Raw genomic sequence first — 15117 nt, forward strand, 5'->3', positions numbered from 1 at the left:
TACTCGGATTAAATGTCAGGAATTGTGAAAATCTGAGTTTAAATGTATTTGGCAAAGGTGTATGTAAACTTCCAACTTCAACTGTATATATCTTAATAAATTACAGTGTTTTCAAAAATATTATGATATAATCATCAAGCCTATTCAAAATATTAAGGGACAGGACCCGGAAGTATGACGTAGGATGACGTCACTTGCACATCGTATTGAAGCCAAATTCACCCATCTATGCTGGCAAAGATTGCTCGCTACTTCAATGAAGAAGACAAATCAATGGAGGCTTCTTTATCACTGTGAGAAGGTCAATGCTGGTCAGCACTGGTCTGGTCAACAGGTGGTTAATGCTGGTCTGGTCCAGGCTGGTCTGGTCAGGTGGTTCAGCTCTGGTCTTGTCGGGTGGCGCAGCGCTAGTTTGGTCAACGGTCAGCAGGTCAACGCTGGTCTGGTTGGGTGGCTTTGCGCTGGTCTTGTCAGGTGTCTCAGCGCTGGTCTGGTCGACAGGTCAACCGCTGGTCTGGTCGCCTGGTCAACGCTGGATATCATAAGGTGAATGCACCAATTTGTAAGTCGCTCTGGATAAGAGCCTGTGCTAAATGACGTAAATGTAAATGGTCTGGTCGACGGTCAGCTGGTCAGTCAATTGGTCTGGTCGATGGTCGGCTGGTCAACACTGGTCTGGTTGGGTGGCTCAGTGCTGGTCTGGTCAATGGTCGAAGGTCGGCTGGTCTGGTCGAAGGTGGGTGGGCTTACTTTTATCTTCATGGTCTTCTTTTCACCTCAAGATGCTAAGAGCATAACACTATTCCTGCAAGTGTCTAGGCCTACTTAAACACTAATCTTTCAGAGAGGATGAAAACAAATTATTTCAAACGTCTATACTCTAGCACAGTAGGGTCCTATGAAGTCTTGGCCAAAGGCATCTGAAGAACCTGCGGCCTGTCCGGTACGGGCGGTCCCTCCTGTGTCATGTGAGTAGAGTGGCTAACCTACTGAAGCTTCCTTCTTCTCTTTCCGGCTGGTGGGAGGAGAAGAATCCTGTCAGTTTGCTCCATAATGGCGGACACGTGTGGCCAAGTACTTCTGGGGTCTGGATTAACGGTCCTTTCCCACCCCCTCATGTACATCAAAGTTCTAGTTCAGGTAAGATATATATTGAGATTAAACAAACATAACTGACCAGAATGTTTTGATCCAGCTATCTTTACTCCGAGGCCGGTTCTGTAACCGACAGGCTACTGTAGCTAGCTGCCACAACAGCCGTAACGACTAGCTAGCTAAATAGAACTCACGTTACATTCCGGTGTTGAACTTTCCATACTCCACACAGCCGATAAATTCAAGCTGATCTCATTAAAATATTACCTAAACAGCAGTTCACTTATCGTTTCAATCAGTATGTTTCTATAACTAGTTAAAATGAGTAGCTAGGGGGTAGACATCACGAAAAGGTCAAAGAGCTAAGCTAGCTTGTTAGCTGACTAAGGAAGTGGGTTTCGACATTTTGCCGCAGATAAACAATTACCTTGTTATACAATTATTTCTATCTAGCGGTTATGTCTGAAAGGGATACAGCTTTTGTCAAAATGTACTTAAAGTATCAGGTTATGAGAATCAAAGTAACAGGTTGGGAGAATTAGGTTAGGGTTAGCTAAAATGCAACACAAAAAATCTACCTTTTACCTACATTTGACAAACTGTTCCAAATTAGACATGCCCCTATTTAGCCAGCTATCATGTTCATTTGTGCGACATTATAAATACCATGAGAATAACGACTGGCTAACGTAACTAGCTACGTCTCGTTCAGGACACAATGGGCGCCCTTTGGCCCACTCACCCGTGTAACGCTAACTAAGGTTATAAAACGAAAGGGTATTTCGCTGGATCGTAATGCATTACTGTGTGCGCTGTTATCATAAGCTGGATGATAATTGTACTGTGTCAATTGTCTGCAAAGAAAGTAAAACAAATTTTGCATATTGTTAATCTAGCTGGCTAGCGTGGGAAATGGTACTAGCCCTAACTATAACTGACTAGCACTTGGCCTTATCTGGCGTTCACTTCAATGTATTATGTGATTACCCAGATAGCCTAATAAGTGGCAATTGCTCATGTACTCCTTTTCAGGTTGGCCATGAACCTCTCCCTCCCTCCCTTGGAAGAAACCTGTTTGGTAGACAAGTGTACCAGCTGCCTGGATTGTTTGCCTATGGTGAGACCTAAATTGCAGTCTACCCACTTGCAAAATGGTTAGCTAGTTTTCAATTAGCATCGGGCTGGTTGCACCAGTTAGTTGTAAGTGGGTCGTAACTTCGGGCTACCCCACCTGGGCGTAAGCCCTTCTATGAGCTACGCCTGGGCGTAGTTTCTATGCCTAGTAGGGTGTTATATTGCGACTATATTTCATGATATGCACAGAAAATAATATACTTTTTTTTTCAATAGGATGTGAGTGTTAATATTTCACAAGGTGCCTATGCGCGATTCAATAGCAAAATAATACCAAAGACAGTACAGTATTAAGATTATGCTGGGCCATATGGCCAAAATATCATATAATGGTATTTAAATGTTTGTGAATAATAAAAGTTCAACATTTGCTTTGAGTAGTGTGTGACCGACCCTACGGTGGCAACACATACATTCTAATTGATTTCAATGGGTCAAACGACATACCGAAATCTAACTGCCTGAAGCCCAGGACCTGAAGCAAGGATATGCATATTCTTGATACTATTTGAAAGGAAACAATTTGAAGTTTGTGGAAATGTGAAATTAATGTAGGTGAATATAACACATTAGATCTGGTAAAAGATAATACAAAGAAAAAAACATGCGTCTTTGAAATGCAAGAGAAAGGACAAAATGTAATATTCCAGGTTAGGCGCAATTTAGATTTTGTCCATTAGATGGCAGCAATGTATGTGCTAAGTATTAGGCTGATTCAATGAACCATTGCATTTCTGTTCAAAATGTTATATCAAGATTGCCCAAATGTGCCTAATTGGTTTATTAATACATTTTCAAGTTCATAACTGTGCACTCTCCTCAAACAATAGCATGGTATTTCACTGTAATAGCTACCGTAAATTGGACAGTGCAGTTAGATTAACAAGAATTTAAGCTTTCTGCCCATATCAGATACGTCTCTGTCCTGGGAAATGTTCTTGTTACTTACAACCTCTTGCTAATCGCATTAGCCTACGTTAGCTCAACTACGTTAGCTCAACCGTCCCGGTGGAGGGACACCGATCACGTAGAGGTTCTGCATTTCCTGCACTCATTTGAGATCATTTCCACAGTGCCACGTAGGGCTGCACTATATGTGCAAACAATTTAGGCCTTATTTTTAACCAAATGTTGCAATTTGACTTGTGATTTAGAGTAAAACAGTTCAGTGAACTGTTGGAATCATGGAAATGTTATGATTATTAAAATTCTATACTTAGAATATAATAGTGGGCACTTTGAATACAGTGTTTGATATGACAACAAATTACAATGCCATGGAGGTGTTATTGTGACAGGGTACAAACACTCAAACCGGACAGTTTTATCTCAATCTCTTCATTCAAAGACTCAATCATGGACACTTACTGACAGTTGTGGCTGCTTTGTGTGATGTATTGTTGTCTCTACCTTCTTGCCCTTTGTGCTGTTGTCTGTTCCCAATAATGTTTGTACCATGTTGTGTTGCTACCATGCTGTGTTGTCATGTGTTGCTGCCTTGCTATGTTGTTGTCTTAGGTCTCTCTTTATGTAGTGTTGTCTCTTGTCGCTGTGTGTTTTGTCCTATATTTCTTTTTTTATTTTTAATCCTAGCCCCTGTCCCCGCAGGAGGCCGTTTGCCTTTTGGTAGGCCGTCACAGTAAATAAGAATTTGTTCTTAACTGACTTACCTAGTTAAATGAAGGTAAAAAAGGAACCGAAGTGTTGACAAGTGTTTCCTAGGGGACACTATAATCTTTGGCTACATTGAATGTTTTCTCTTAACTACTTAATTTTGCTAACATATTGTTGCTTTGCATATTCCTCTTTGATTTAGAAGCTACTGCTTCACAAAAAACATGCAGATGTACAGTACCAGTCAAAAGTTTGGACACACCTACTCATTCAAGGGTTTTTCTTTGTTTTTACTATTTTCTACATTGTAGAATAATTGTGAAGAAATAGCACATATGGAAATATAAAATATATTTTGAAATATAAAATATATTTTGATTTGTTTAATTTTACTACATGATTCCATATGTGTTATTACATAGTTTTGATGTCTTCACTATTTTTCTACAATGTAGAAAATGGTAAAAATAAAAACCCTTAAATGAGTAGGTGTCCAAACTTTTGACTGGTACTGTAGGTCTACACCATCACTGGTATTATTAGGCTGTATAGCTAGTTACGGTTGCCCTGACTCAGTACATTTTATTAGCTAGCTAGCGATTAGCATTAGCGGCTAATGAGATTTAGGCCCAATATACTAAGAAAATACAAACTAGCTGTTTGCAGATGTAAGAAACACAAACTAATAGTGTAATTAGATAACGCTAGTGGATTTATATTAAGAACAACATTGTTTCATGTGCTGCATTGACCATGCAGAGACTGAACACAAGTGTCATGGTAGAGGAACACCAAATGTGCTCCTTGATTGACATCGGTCGGGGCTAGGTCTGTGTGGAAAGAAGGCATAGAAAGAGGGTAGAGGGTAGCGAAGTAAACTGTAAAAATGGACGTTACACACAGCGTATCACATTTTAACAAACCAAACATTCAAATACCCTTAGAAGGTAAAGTAAAACCCAAGCCATGCATCAATACCGGTATATCGTAAAACATGGTATACCGCCCAGCCCTAGGCTAAAACTGCTTCTCCAATAGAAATCCTTGACCACACTTGTAGGCGATGTTGGCTAGCTAAGCTTATGCATAGAAACACGTAATCAGGTCTAAAGGTCGTCTCGATCCGAAATGCGCATGTGTAAGCCGTCAAATCAAAGGCACTCCTTCTATATGAAGTTGTTTTTGACGAAAATGATAACGTGTCAGTTTGTCACTTTCACAAGGTTGAAGTAATAACATGTTCAACTACCTAAGACATTTTCTCGAATCTAGGTTGTCTTTTAGATTTTGAGAAAATTAACTACTAAGGAAGAATTTTTCACTTCTCTCTGACCTCTTAAACCCGGAACACTGGCCTGGTCTGTTCCGCAAACGTTCCCAGAAGTCTCGCAATGATGAGCCTCTGCGTTTAGAAACTCTGTGATGATACACTTGATTTATGCCACATTATAGCATGCTAAATGTTTCTGAGCAGATATTAGCAAACTAATAGATGAGCTGCTACCTCCCACTTATTTGCCCAGCCAGAGATCAAATAACAAAATATACAGACTGAGATTCAGTTACATGATAATCAATGTGATTCTGTCCAGGGCTTTTAGTTGGGATATAGCCTCGGCTACTACTTGAGTGAAGAGGAAATTACTGGCATTAGCCTACTTTATTCCAGTGTTTTCATCATTCAGTGATATTCATTTCCGAGGTAATTATTGATTGATCCTTCCAGTTGTGGTTAAGAAAACCTGCATGCATACTGGTGGGCTTTGCGAAGTGATGGGACATGCCATGAGGATGATAACAAAGTAAATAGAATATAGCAAGTAAAACACCGGAATGGTAGATTTGTAGTAGAAGAAAGTGCAAAGTAGAAATAAATAATGGGGTGCAAAGGAGCAAAATAAATACAGTATGGGAAGAGGTAGTTGTTTGGGCTAAATTATAGATGGGCTATGTACAGGTGCAGTGATCTGTGAGCTGCTCTGACAGCTGGTGCTTAAAGCTAGTGAGGGAGATAAGTGTTTCCAGTTTCAGCGATTTTTGTAGTTCGTTCCAGTCATTGGCAGCGGAGAACTCGAAGGAGAGATGGCCAAAGGAGGAATTGGCTTTGGGGGTGACCAGAGAGATATACCTGCTGGAGCGTGTGCTACAGGTGGGTGCTGCTATGGTGACCAGTGAGCGGAGATAAGGGGGGGACTTTACCTAGCAGGGTCTTGTTGATGACCTGGAGCCAGTGGGTTTGGCGACGATTATGAAGTGAAGGCCAGCCAACGAGAGCGTACAGGTCGCAGTGGTGGGTAGTATATGGGGCTTTGGTGACAAAACGGATGGCACTGTGATAGACTGCATCCAGTTTGTTGAGTAGGGTATTGGAGGCTATTTTGTAAATTACATCGCCGAAATCGAGGATTGGTAGGATGGTCAGTTTTACGAGGGTATGTTTGGCAGCATGAGTGAAGGATGCTTTGTCGCGAAATAGGAAGCCAATTCTAGATTTAACTTTGGATTAAAGATGTTTGATGTGAGTCTGGAAGGAGAGTTTAGTCTAACCAGACACCTAGGTATTTGTAGTTGTCCACATATTCTAAGTCAGAACCGTCCGTTGCTGACAGGTGTATAAAATCGAGCACACAGCCATGCAATCTCCATAGACAAACATTGGCAGTAGAATGGCCTTACTCAGTGACTCTCAACGTGGTACCGTCATAGGATGCCACCTTTCCAACAATTCAGTTAATCAAATTTCTGCCCTACTAGAGCTGCCCCGGTCAACTGTAAGTGCTGTTATAGTGAAGTGGAAACTTCTAGGTTGCAACATCGGCTCAGCTGCGAAGTGGTAGGCCACACAAGCTCACAGAACGGGACCACCCTAGTGCTGAAGAGCGTAAAAATCGTCTTTCCTTGGTTGCAACACCCACTACCGAGTTTCAAACCGCGTCTGGAAGCGATGTCAGAACAATAACTATTTGTTCGGAGCTTCATGAAATGGGTTGCCATGGCCGAGCAACCGCTCATAAGCTTAAGATCACCATGCGTCTGCTGGAGTGGTGTAAATCTCGCCGCCATTGGAGTCTGGAGCAGTGGAAACGCGTTCTCTGGAGTGATGATTCACACTTCACCATTTGGCAGTCTGACGGACAAATCTGGGTTTGGCGGATGCCAGGACAAGGCTACCTGCCCCAATGCATAGTGCCAACTGTAAAGTTTGTTAGAGGAATGATGGTGTGGGCCTGTGTTTCATTGTTTGGGCTAGGCCCCTTAGTTCCTTCCAGTGAAGGGATATCTTAACGCTACAGCATACAATGACATTTTAGATGAAGCCGTGCTTCCAACTTTGTGGCAACAGTTTGGAGGTTGCCCTTTTCTTTTTCAGCGTGACAATGCCCCCATGCACAAAGTGAGGTCCATACAGAAATGGTTTGTCGAGATTGTTGTGAAGGAGCTTGTCTGGAGTGCACAGAGCCCTGACCTCAACCCCATCGAACACCTTTGGGATGATTTGGAACGCCGACTACGAGCCAGTTCTAATCGCCCCACATCAATACTCGACTTCACTAATGCGCTTGTGGCTGAATGAATGCAAGTCCCCGCTGCAATGTTCTAATATCTAGTGAAAAGCCTTCCCGGAAGAGTGGAGGCTGTTATAGCAGAAAAGGGGGGACTAACTCCATATTAATGCCCATAATTTTGCGGTGAGATGTTGGCCGAGCAGGTGTCTACATACTTTTGGTCATGTAGTGTACTTGCACTTCATGGAGCAGCGCAGAGCTGTTGTCAAGGAAGTGAGTTTCTGTTTATACAGGACCTCCCACCCCCCCACCTACCGTCAACCAATCATGTCAATCCAGAGCTATACAGAGCCCTCCGCGTTTTTACAACATTTGGTACGGATCTCAATTTCGCCTCTGCATGCCTCCGGAGGCTCCGCAATTGCGTCACACCCTACATACGGAACCCCTGAACACACTTTCGGATCAAGCATAATATATAAAATGCGCTGTAGACTACAGTCAGGCGGCAAACAATTTTTTGACATGGGGTGCAGGATTTATTTTGCCTGATTTTTAAGATGTTGATGCTTATAATTAAGATGCATGCAGCTTATCTTCTGTCATTTATATTGTCCTAGAAGACTACATAAGCCCTAATCGATCGAATGAATGCAGTCTTGTTGACATCTACATTTTTCTGTCATCCCTGCTTCTTTTGTGGAGCAGACATTTAAGGACTGGGAAGAAAATGCAATAAATTCCAAACAAAAAGGAAAGATTTAGCCAAATGTCCAAATTACATTTGTTTGACCGGTTGTAAAGAAATAGAAAGATCTGAAAATGACCCTACATGTTTCTAATAAGATTTCGTATATTTTTTTTTTTTACCTTTATTTAACTAGGCAAGTCAGTTAAGAACAAATTCTTATTTACAATGACGGTCTAGGAACAGTGGGTTAACTGCCTTGTTCAGGGGCAGAACAACAGATTTTTACCTTGTCAGCTCGGGGATTTGATCTAGCAACCTTTCGGTTACTGGACCAACGCTCTAACCGCTAGGCTACCTGCTGCCCCAATGGATGCATATTTTATGTGGTTGAAATAGTATCAGCTTTTATGACGCTGATAACGATAGCATCTCTACAGACGGCATCTAAATGCACTTTCGCATGCTCTCAAAATGCTGAAAGAAATAAATCATATTTCTCCACTCCTATTTCAGAGTCAAAATGTGTCCTACGTTTGGTGTGTTTTACTGCAAGAAATGCTTAATTCTGCAGGAGTTAATATTAAGGCTATGTGAGAGGTTATAGACCTATAGTCATGTCCAGATTTCAGTTTTCATTTAACCCATCAGAACAGTAGGCTACAGTTCCCTTGACGTGACATAGGTCTATGTGAAGTCCCTGTCTTGACTGTCCAATTTGTATAACGCCTCACAATCATATCACACAACATATCATCCTCTTTTACCACTTCACCAAATCTTTCCCGAACATTTACTTTTCTGGCCTTCGATTCTCTTTTATTTTCAACTCTCCATTTCGCATCTTTTCTCTTATTGAATTAAACTCCGACATTGTCCTTTTTGCCTCCGTGGATCGACGTTAACTCTTTCTGCCCGTTCGCAAAAGCATTTGACAATTGGCGTGTAGGCCCTAAAGCTTATAGGCTTACAAGCTAATGCCAGATAGCCTAAAATAATGAAAGAAAACAAATATTTTTTTGCCTATAGATATTATTGCTCAAGCATTATACTTTTTATATATTTTTTTAAGTATTGTTTAGTCTTTATTCAACCTGGACTTCATCCAGACTATTTAATTACCCTAAACCAGCCCGCCCCGCAAATATAACTGCTGGGACTGCGGGTATTAAGTCAACCTGCGCGTCACTAATAGTGATGGATTTAAACTTGACTTATCTTGATGTTAAACTCCAACTAGTAGGCAACTGGAAATAAGACTTGTCAGACTGTATGGTACGGACAGGCCAACAAGCGTGTTGATTTTCTATGCGTCTGTTCTTTGATCCTGTAATTTCTGTGTTTTAGCAAAGCACATCATCAAGATTGATGGCAAGGCAGGTCTCTTTAATGGCCTAGCCCCCAGGCTCTGTGCAGGGACCATCGGCACCCTTGTACACAGCAGAGTCTTGCAGGTGGGTCTAACTAACACGCTGGCTTAATGTAGCTTCCTGAATAAATGTTACCTGATGTTTTCAGCAGTAGTCTAGCCTCAATCCCTAAATGTGATCACATTCTGAATGGAAAGTCGTGCTAGTCAGAGAATAAGCTATATACTGGCTTGGGAATTGACTCTGTGTGACTTGAACCGGATTGGCCTTTCACTGTTTTTTAGGATGGTGAGTTTGACAAATGCTATTTGTTTCTAAATTCATGAACTGACAAACGCTCTGGATGGCAAAGTGTCGACACCATTATGAGAATGGATCTCTGTTGAACTAATCACTGCTGTCTTTTACAGAGATGCCAGGATGCAGGCAAATATGAGGTAAATATTTTTGGCCTGGTTATGAATTAATTGTATAATTGACTCTTATTTATTTTATTAAATTTAAAGTTAACTTTATCTTTTTAAATGCAGGCTGTGGATATTTATGGTCGGTTTTCAATCCTTTTTAGGTCTCTGGACCCAGTCAGAAAGCTGAAGAGGGATCCTTACAGCATGTTGTGAATGAGGTATGTATTAATTTATCCAGTAAAGCAGATGGCTTGACAGATGTTTGTTTTTTAGCATGTTATTGCCGTTCCAATCAAAATATTCCGATTTGTTTCACAGTTCTGTTAGACGTGGTTTGAACAGACCGTAATCTATAAATTGAGTTGTGGCTTATTGCCGTGGACATCATCTGAGCATGTCTAATCGCTTGGCTGTGTTTGTTTTTTTTGTTTTTTTCACCGTACGCAAGTAAGTTAATATCTGGGGCGCAGATGGTTCTTGGTGTAAGGGGAATTATCCCCAGCTAAATCTGTCTAAACTGGATTTTTGTTTCCTCCCAAATTCTGCATCACCATTCTTTCTGTTTTTTCTTTTACCACAGACAACCAAAGAGATGATAGCCCGCTCCTGTGCCACGATCGTCACGCACCCCTTCCATGGTAATTGTACTGTTTGTGTCGAGCAACTTTTTGTCTTGTCGCCCTTTGCCCTGAATGCGTGTTCTCATAGGATAACGACTACTGCATGGATGCTGGGCTCTTAATGGTTATTTTCTGTTTGTACCAAAGTGATCACCTTGAGATGCATGGTCCAGTTTATCGGGAGAGAAACCAAGTACAGGTGAGTTTCTCTTAACCTAAATTCATTGTGTGTTTATACGATTTATAGCCATCTAATACTGAATATTACAAGTGTTTCTTGTTGTCTTGCAGTGGAGTGTTTGATTCCATCGTCACTGTCTACAAGAATGAAGGAGTTCTGGGATTCTTTGCGTAAGTATGATCTGCCTTTGGCTACATGACCAATGTCTCAAGGGCATCCTTTACTCTTGACTTGCTAAATTACTAGAATACATTTGACCTCAGTAAATTCAGTCAATCCTTTTGAAGTTATTTTTAATAGGTTTATGCTTGCTCCTGAATCTTGCAAATGTTTTGTTGTTTTTTGAATGACGTTTCCTCTGGATGTCTGTACCATGAACTCTCTTTCCTTGTCGTCTTAACCTCTAATAGCTGTGCTCTCATGCAGGGGCCTTATTCCTCGTCTGCTGGGTGACGTGCTCTCTCTGTGGATCTGCAACATGCTTGCCCACCTCATCAACACATACGCCATTGATGACTCAGTAAGTCAGATGGATTTGGGATTTTGCCACTTGTTTAAAGGTCCAATGCAGCCGTCTTTATCGCCATCTCAAATCACTTCTGGGTAACAATTAAGTACCTAAGCTTCTTAGCAAAGAGCATTTTCTCAAGCAACAGTTTTGCTAGGACTGTCTGGGAGTGGTCTGAGTGGGAAACTGAAAACTATCCGTTATTGGCAGAAAGGTTTGGAACTCGTTTATTGGTCTAACTAATGTACCACCTGGTGACATCACCAGGCAGGCCAAAACACCATCCCACCAAAAGAGCATTCAGGTGGCCTTTTCAAATTGCTCTTACACTAAAATAAACGGGCATCATAATGTTCACAGTATTATTCCAACCTCATAGTGTGGTATTCTATGTATATTTTTTAGCGTAGGAAAATCAAGTTTTTGACTGCGCTGGGCCTTTAAAGTAAAAAAATACCCTGTACGTCAGTGTAGAATGCATGGGTAAGTGAATTATGACGTTTGCATTTTTTTCCATCCTTTCTTCACAGATGAGTCACACAGGAGAAATAAAGAACTGCTCTCAGGCTGTGACTGGGGTAAGTGTAAAACATGTGTTTTTAAATAATGAACAGTTGATGGGATTTTTATTGGGTTCCAGTGTGGCTGTTGGTGGAGAATGGCGATTGCAACGCCAGGGTTGTGAGTTCAATTCCCACGGGGGACCAGTGTTAAGTATCCCTATATTTCTGTTATTACGGGGCTATCACTCAGTCAAGAGTGCGCCGGCGCGGGAAGCCTTGTGGTTGATGGACCTAGCCTTGAGTGGAATGGCTACCTTGTAGTGTGTTCATACGGTATAGTAAACTTTGTTAAACTGGAACCTTGTCGTTGTCATTTCGAGTTAACAACCAGTACATAATAAAATAAATGTATGCACTCGCTACTGTAAGTTGTTATTTATAAGAGCGTCTGCTAAATGACAAATGTTAATGTATTGCTTTGGTTGCTCATGTTCTGTCAATTTAGTATCTCCCTCTTGTGTTCCAGTTTTTTGCCAGTATGCTCACATACCCCTTTGTTTTGGTGTCAAACCTCATGGCTGTCAATGACTGCGGGTAAGTAGCTATGTTTGGATGTCTTTTTTTAATCTTTCTGTTTATTTACAAAATGAAGAAAGCTTTGAAAGATGTCAAGTTGCAATGCGTGCATTGGCATTACCGGTTTTCATGACATTTGAGGAAGCCTTTATTTCCTAATTGTTTTTCCTGGAATAACTAGTTCTGTGCAGGTACACATTTGGATCTTAACCTGCCTTAAACAAAACATTTCTGGTTTAAAGGCCCAGTGTTTGATATATATTTCCACATTGAGGTTGGAATAATACTGTGAAACATTATGCCATTGTAGTGTAAGGGCTGTTTGAAAAGAACACCTGACATTTCGGCCTACCTGGCGAAATCACCAGGTGGTGTAAGTTAATAGACCAATAACACAAAGCATCTGGGCGATTTCTATATTGAATTTGTTTGTCCGATTTGTTCTCGTTTTGGTCTCGTCTCCTTCGATACTTCTGTGCTTTGTACACCTTCCCATTTACACCATATATATATATATATATATATATATATATATATATATATATATATATATATATATATATATATATATATATATATAAATAATGACGATGTTCATGCCAAAGGCAGGTGACAAGCTAAACCCATGGGTTTATTTTATTTTGGACAGATTTTGCAAGTAAAACCTCATGCTTTGCATTCCTCTCTGTTTACATACACACCAAGCCACTCACAACAAAGATGAGATCACTTCCTCTCTGACAAGCGGATTCAACTCGCTATTTGCATTTGAGGTTTGGTCCAACATAATTAGTCGTATGGACACCGAAACATTATTTTACTGTAATAGAGAAGTTAACCTTCTCTAACAATACCCTTTGTCTCCACTACTCAAATTGCGGGCAGAGCAGACTACTAAAATGGGAATATCAATGAACATCGATTCTGGAAAATTAAGGATCAGTTTACCGCCAGCAGCATTTTAGCAAAAGACTGTTATACTATCTGCCTAGTAGTCTGTTCTGTAAATGTGCAATAAGTGTAAGGTAGGTCACTTGATTTCAACATCTGAACAAAGTGTACAGGCTAGCATTCTGTTCAAACAGTTGAAGGACAGAAGTGTGTTCATAACAATTTGACTGTTCTGCCTTGTTAGCTAGAAAATAAATCCAAAATGGCTAAACTGGAAATACTGAATGAAGATTAGCTGGCTACTCATAGTACGTGGGCTTGAGATATTGAGATCTGTGTTAATTGTCTAGCAAGCCGTTAAGACGTTAGTCATTATTAGTGAATGTGCATTATGTGTGGTTCTGGTTAAATTAACAAAAAGGGCATTTTAATACGCAGTTGAACACCAGATCAGTAATTATTTATAAAAAGGTTGAACTATATTATGAGTGGGTCTATGGTTGTGGAAGGCTTATTTAGCCTAGGTGTAATTTCACAAGCCCTGAATTCATGTAATTGCTGACTGTTTGAAATGCAGTGTATGACATTTAATTGTACATCAAAGCTTATTTAGAAAATCGTGAAACAGGCATAAGTAAAAATAAAGACTTTTAGGTCATATTTTCAACCCTCTCTGCCAATGACAGTTAGTGTTCAGGTTACATATCCCTCACATTTTTTATTTATTTTACCTTTTATTTAACATGGCTAATCAGTTAACAAATTCTTATTTTCAATGACGGCCTAGGAACAGTGGGTTCAGGGGCAGAACGACAGATTCTTTTACCTTGTCAGCTTGGGGATTTGATCTTGCAACCTTTCGGTTACAAGTCCAACGCTCTAACCACTAGTCTACCCCAAATAAGTCCTCATTCAGACCATCCTAACAAAATTCTTGCTGGAGACCGTTAACCTTTTTTAAAGGTTCCCTGTATTGAGTGGTTTGTCTTAGGCTGGCTTTCCACATAAGCACTCCTGTCTTTTACAGGCTGGCTGGCGGCCTCCCTCCCTATGCTTCAATATATCCAACCTGGGTGGACTGCTGGAGGCACCTGAGCCTAGAGGTAGGTTGATGCTTTCAAAATGTTAATGCTACACAAAAACAAGATCCTTGGTTAAGTATTATGGATAATAAATTCGTGCCATTTAAGATGTTCCTATTTTGTCTTTGTATTCCCTCTCTATTTATAGGGAAACATGAGCAGAGGCAACAGTTTATTTTTCCGGAAGCTGCCTGTGGGGAAGACATATGCAATCGACCAGAAGAGATTTTTTTAAGTCTTGAACTACCTGCATAGAATCTAATTGTAATTATATAAATTGACATTGCCTGAATGGGGGTGGATCGCTGGCATCTAATCCTTTGTATGCACTTGTTTACTATACTTTTTTTTTTTAACAACCTATCATCAAGTAAAGATAAAACTGCTTTGATTGGAAATGTGAAGAACTTCCTTCTAAGACATTTGTAAAACTGTACTGCAGGTTAATTAAATGGAGTCGTTTCACCTAAATCCAGGAACAAACAAGATCGCAATAGTGCCCAGTTCACCTCTTTCTGTGATGGGAGACTGAATCTTGTCACCTATTACCAATATATACAAACTTTCAGAATACCCTGTATGTGTGGAATGGAGGCTCTCCCCGTAATCCCCTTGTTGACGAGTTTAAGATGGAAGTTTTATTGAAAATTTGCATGTAATGTTTAATTCAAAGGGAATTGGGACCTTGTTATTGATGTGATCATGCTACAACTTCAAAGGGTCCATGTGAAATGGATGTGGGGTGTTAAGGTAACTTTGGGCCACACTGATCTATGGAGAGTTGACATGTCTATCGCCTTGTCGAAGCAGTCAGGTGCTTGTATTAACTCATTGACTGATCCAAATAAAGATGCTTTTTTGACTTAGAAAACCCAATAAGCTTTTGATTTCCCCAAATGGGAACATCTGAAATACAATGCAGAGATATCTTTGCCAGAACTT

General features: G+C 40.5%; 1 protein-coding gene across 1 annotated transcript; it reads left to right on the plus strand.

Moving 5' to 3' along the window:
* Nucleotides 1–985: 985 nt before the first annotated feature.
* Nucleotides 986–15041, plus strand: mtch2 (mitochondrial carrier homolog 2). The gene is made up of 13 exons (XM_029721968.1): nt 986–1140; nt 2128–2212; nt 9385–9491; nt 9818–9844; nt 9976–10032; nt 10395–10452; nt 10582–10633; nt 10726–10785; nt 11042–11135; nt 11654–11701; nt 12153–12220; nt 14121–14196; nt 14324–15041. Exons 1-13 carry the CDS (start codon nt 1054–1056, stop codon nt 14408–14410), a joined length of 906 nt encoding a protein of 301 aa, XP_029577828.1. The 5' UTR covers nt 986–1053; the 3' UTR covers nt 14411–15041.
* The last annotated feature ends 76 nt before the right edge of the window (nt 15042–15117 follow it).

Source organism: Salmo trutta, chromosome 29 (genome assembly GCF_901001165.1).
Source record: "Salmo trutta chromosome 29, fSalTru1.1, whole genome shotgun sequence".
In the NCBI taxonomy this organism is placed as follows: Eukaryota; Metazoa; Chordata; class Actinopteri; order Salmoniformes; family Salmonidae; genus Salmo; species Salmo trutta.

Coding starts and splice junctions, on each gene's coding strand:
- mtch2 (XM_029721968.1), top strand. CDS start 1,054: ATGGCGGACACGTGTGGCCAAGTACTTCTGGGGTCTGGATTAACGGTC. Junction 1,141..2,127: donor ACATCAAAGTTCTAGTTCAG/GTAAGATATATA, acceptor ACTCCTTTTCAG/GTTGGCCATGAACCTCTCCC. Junction 10,634..10,725: donor GGGAGAGAAACCAAGTACAG/GTGAGTTTCTCT, acceptor GTTGTCTTGCAG/TGGAGTGTTTGATTCCATCG.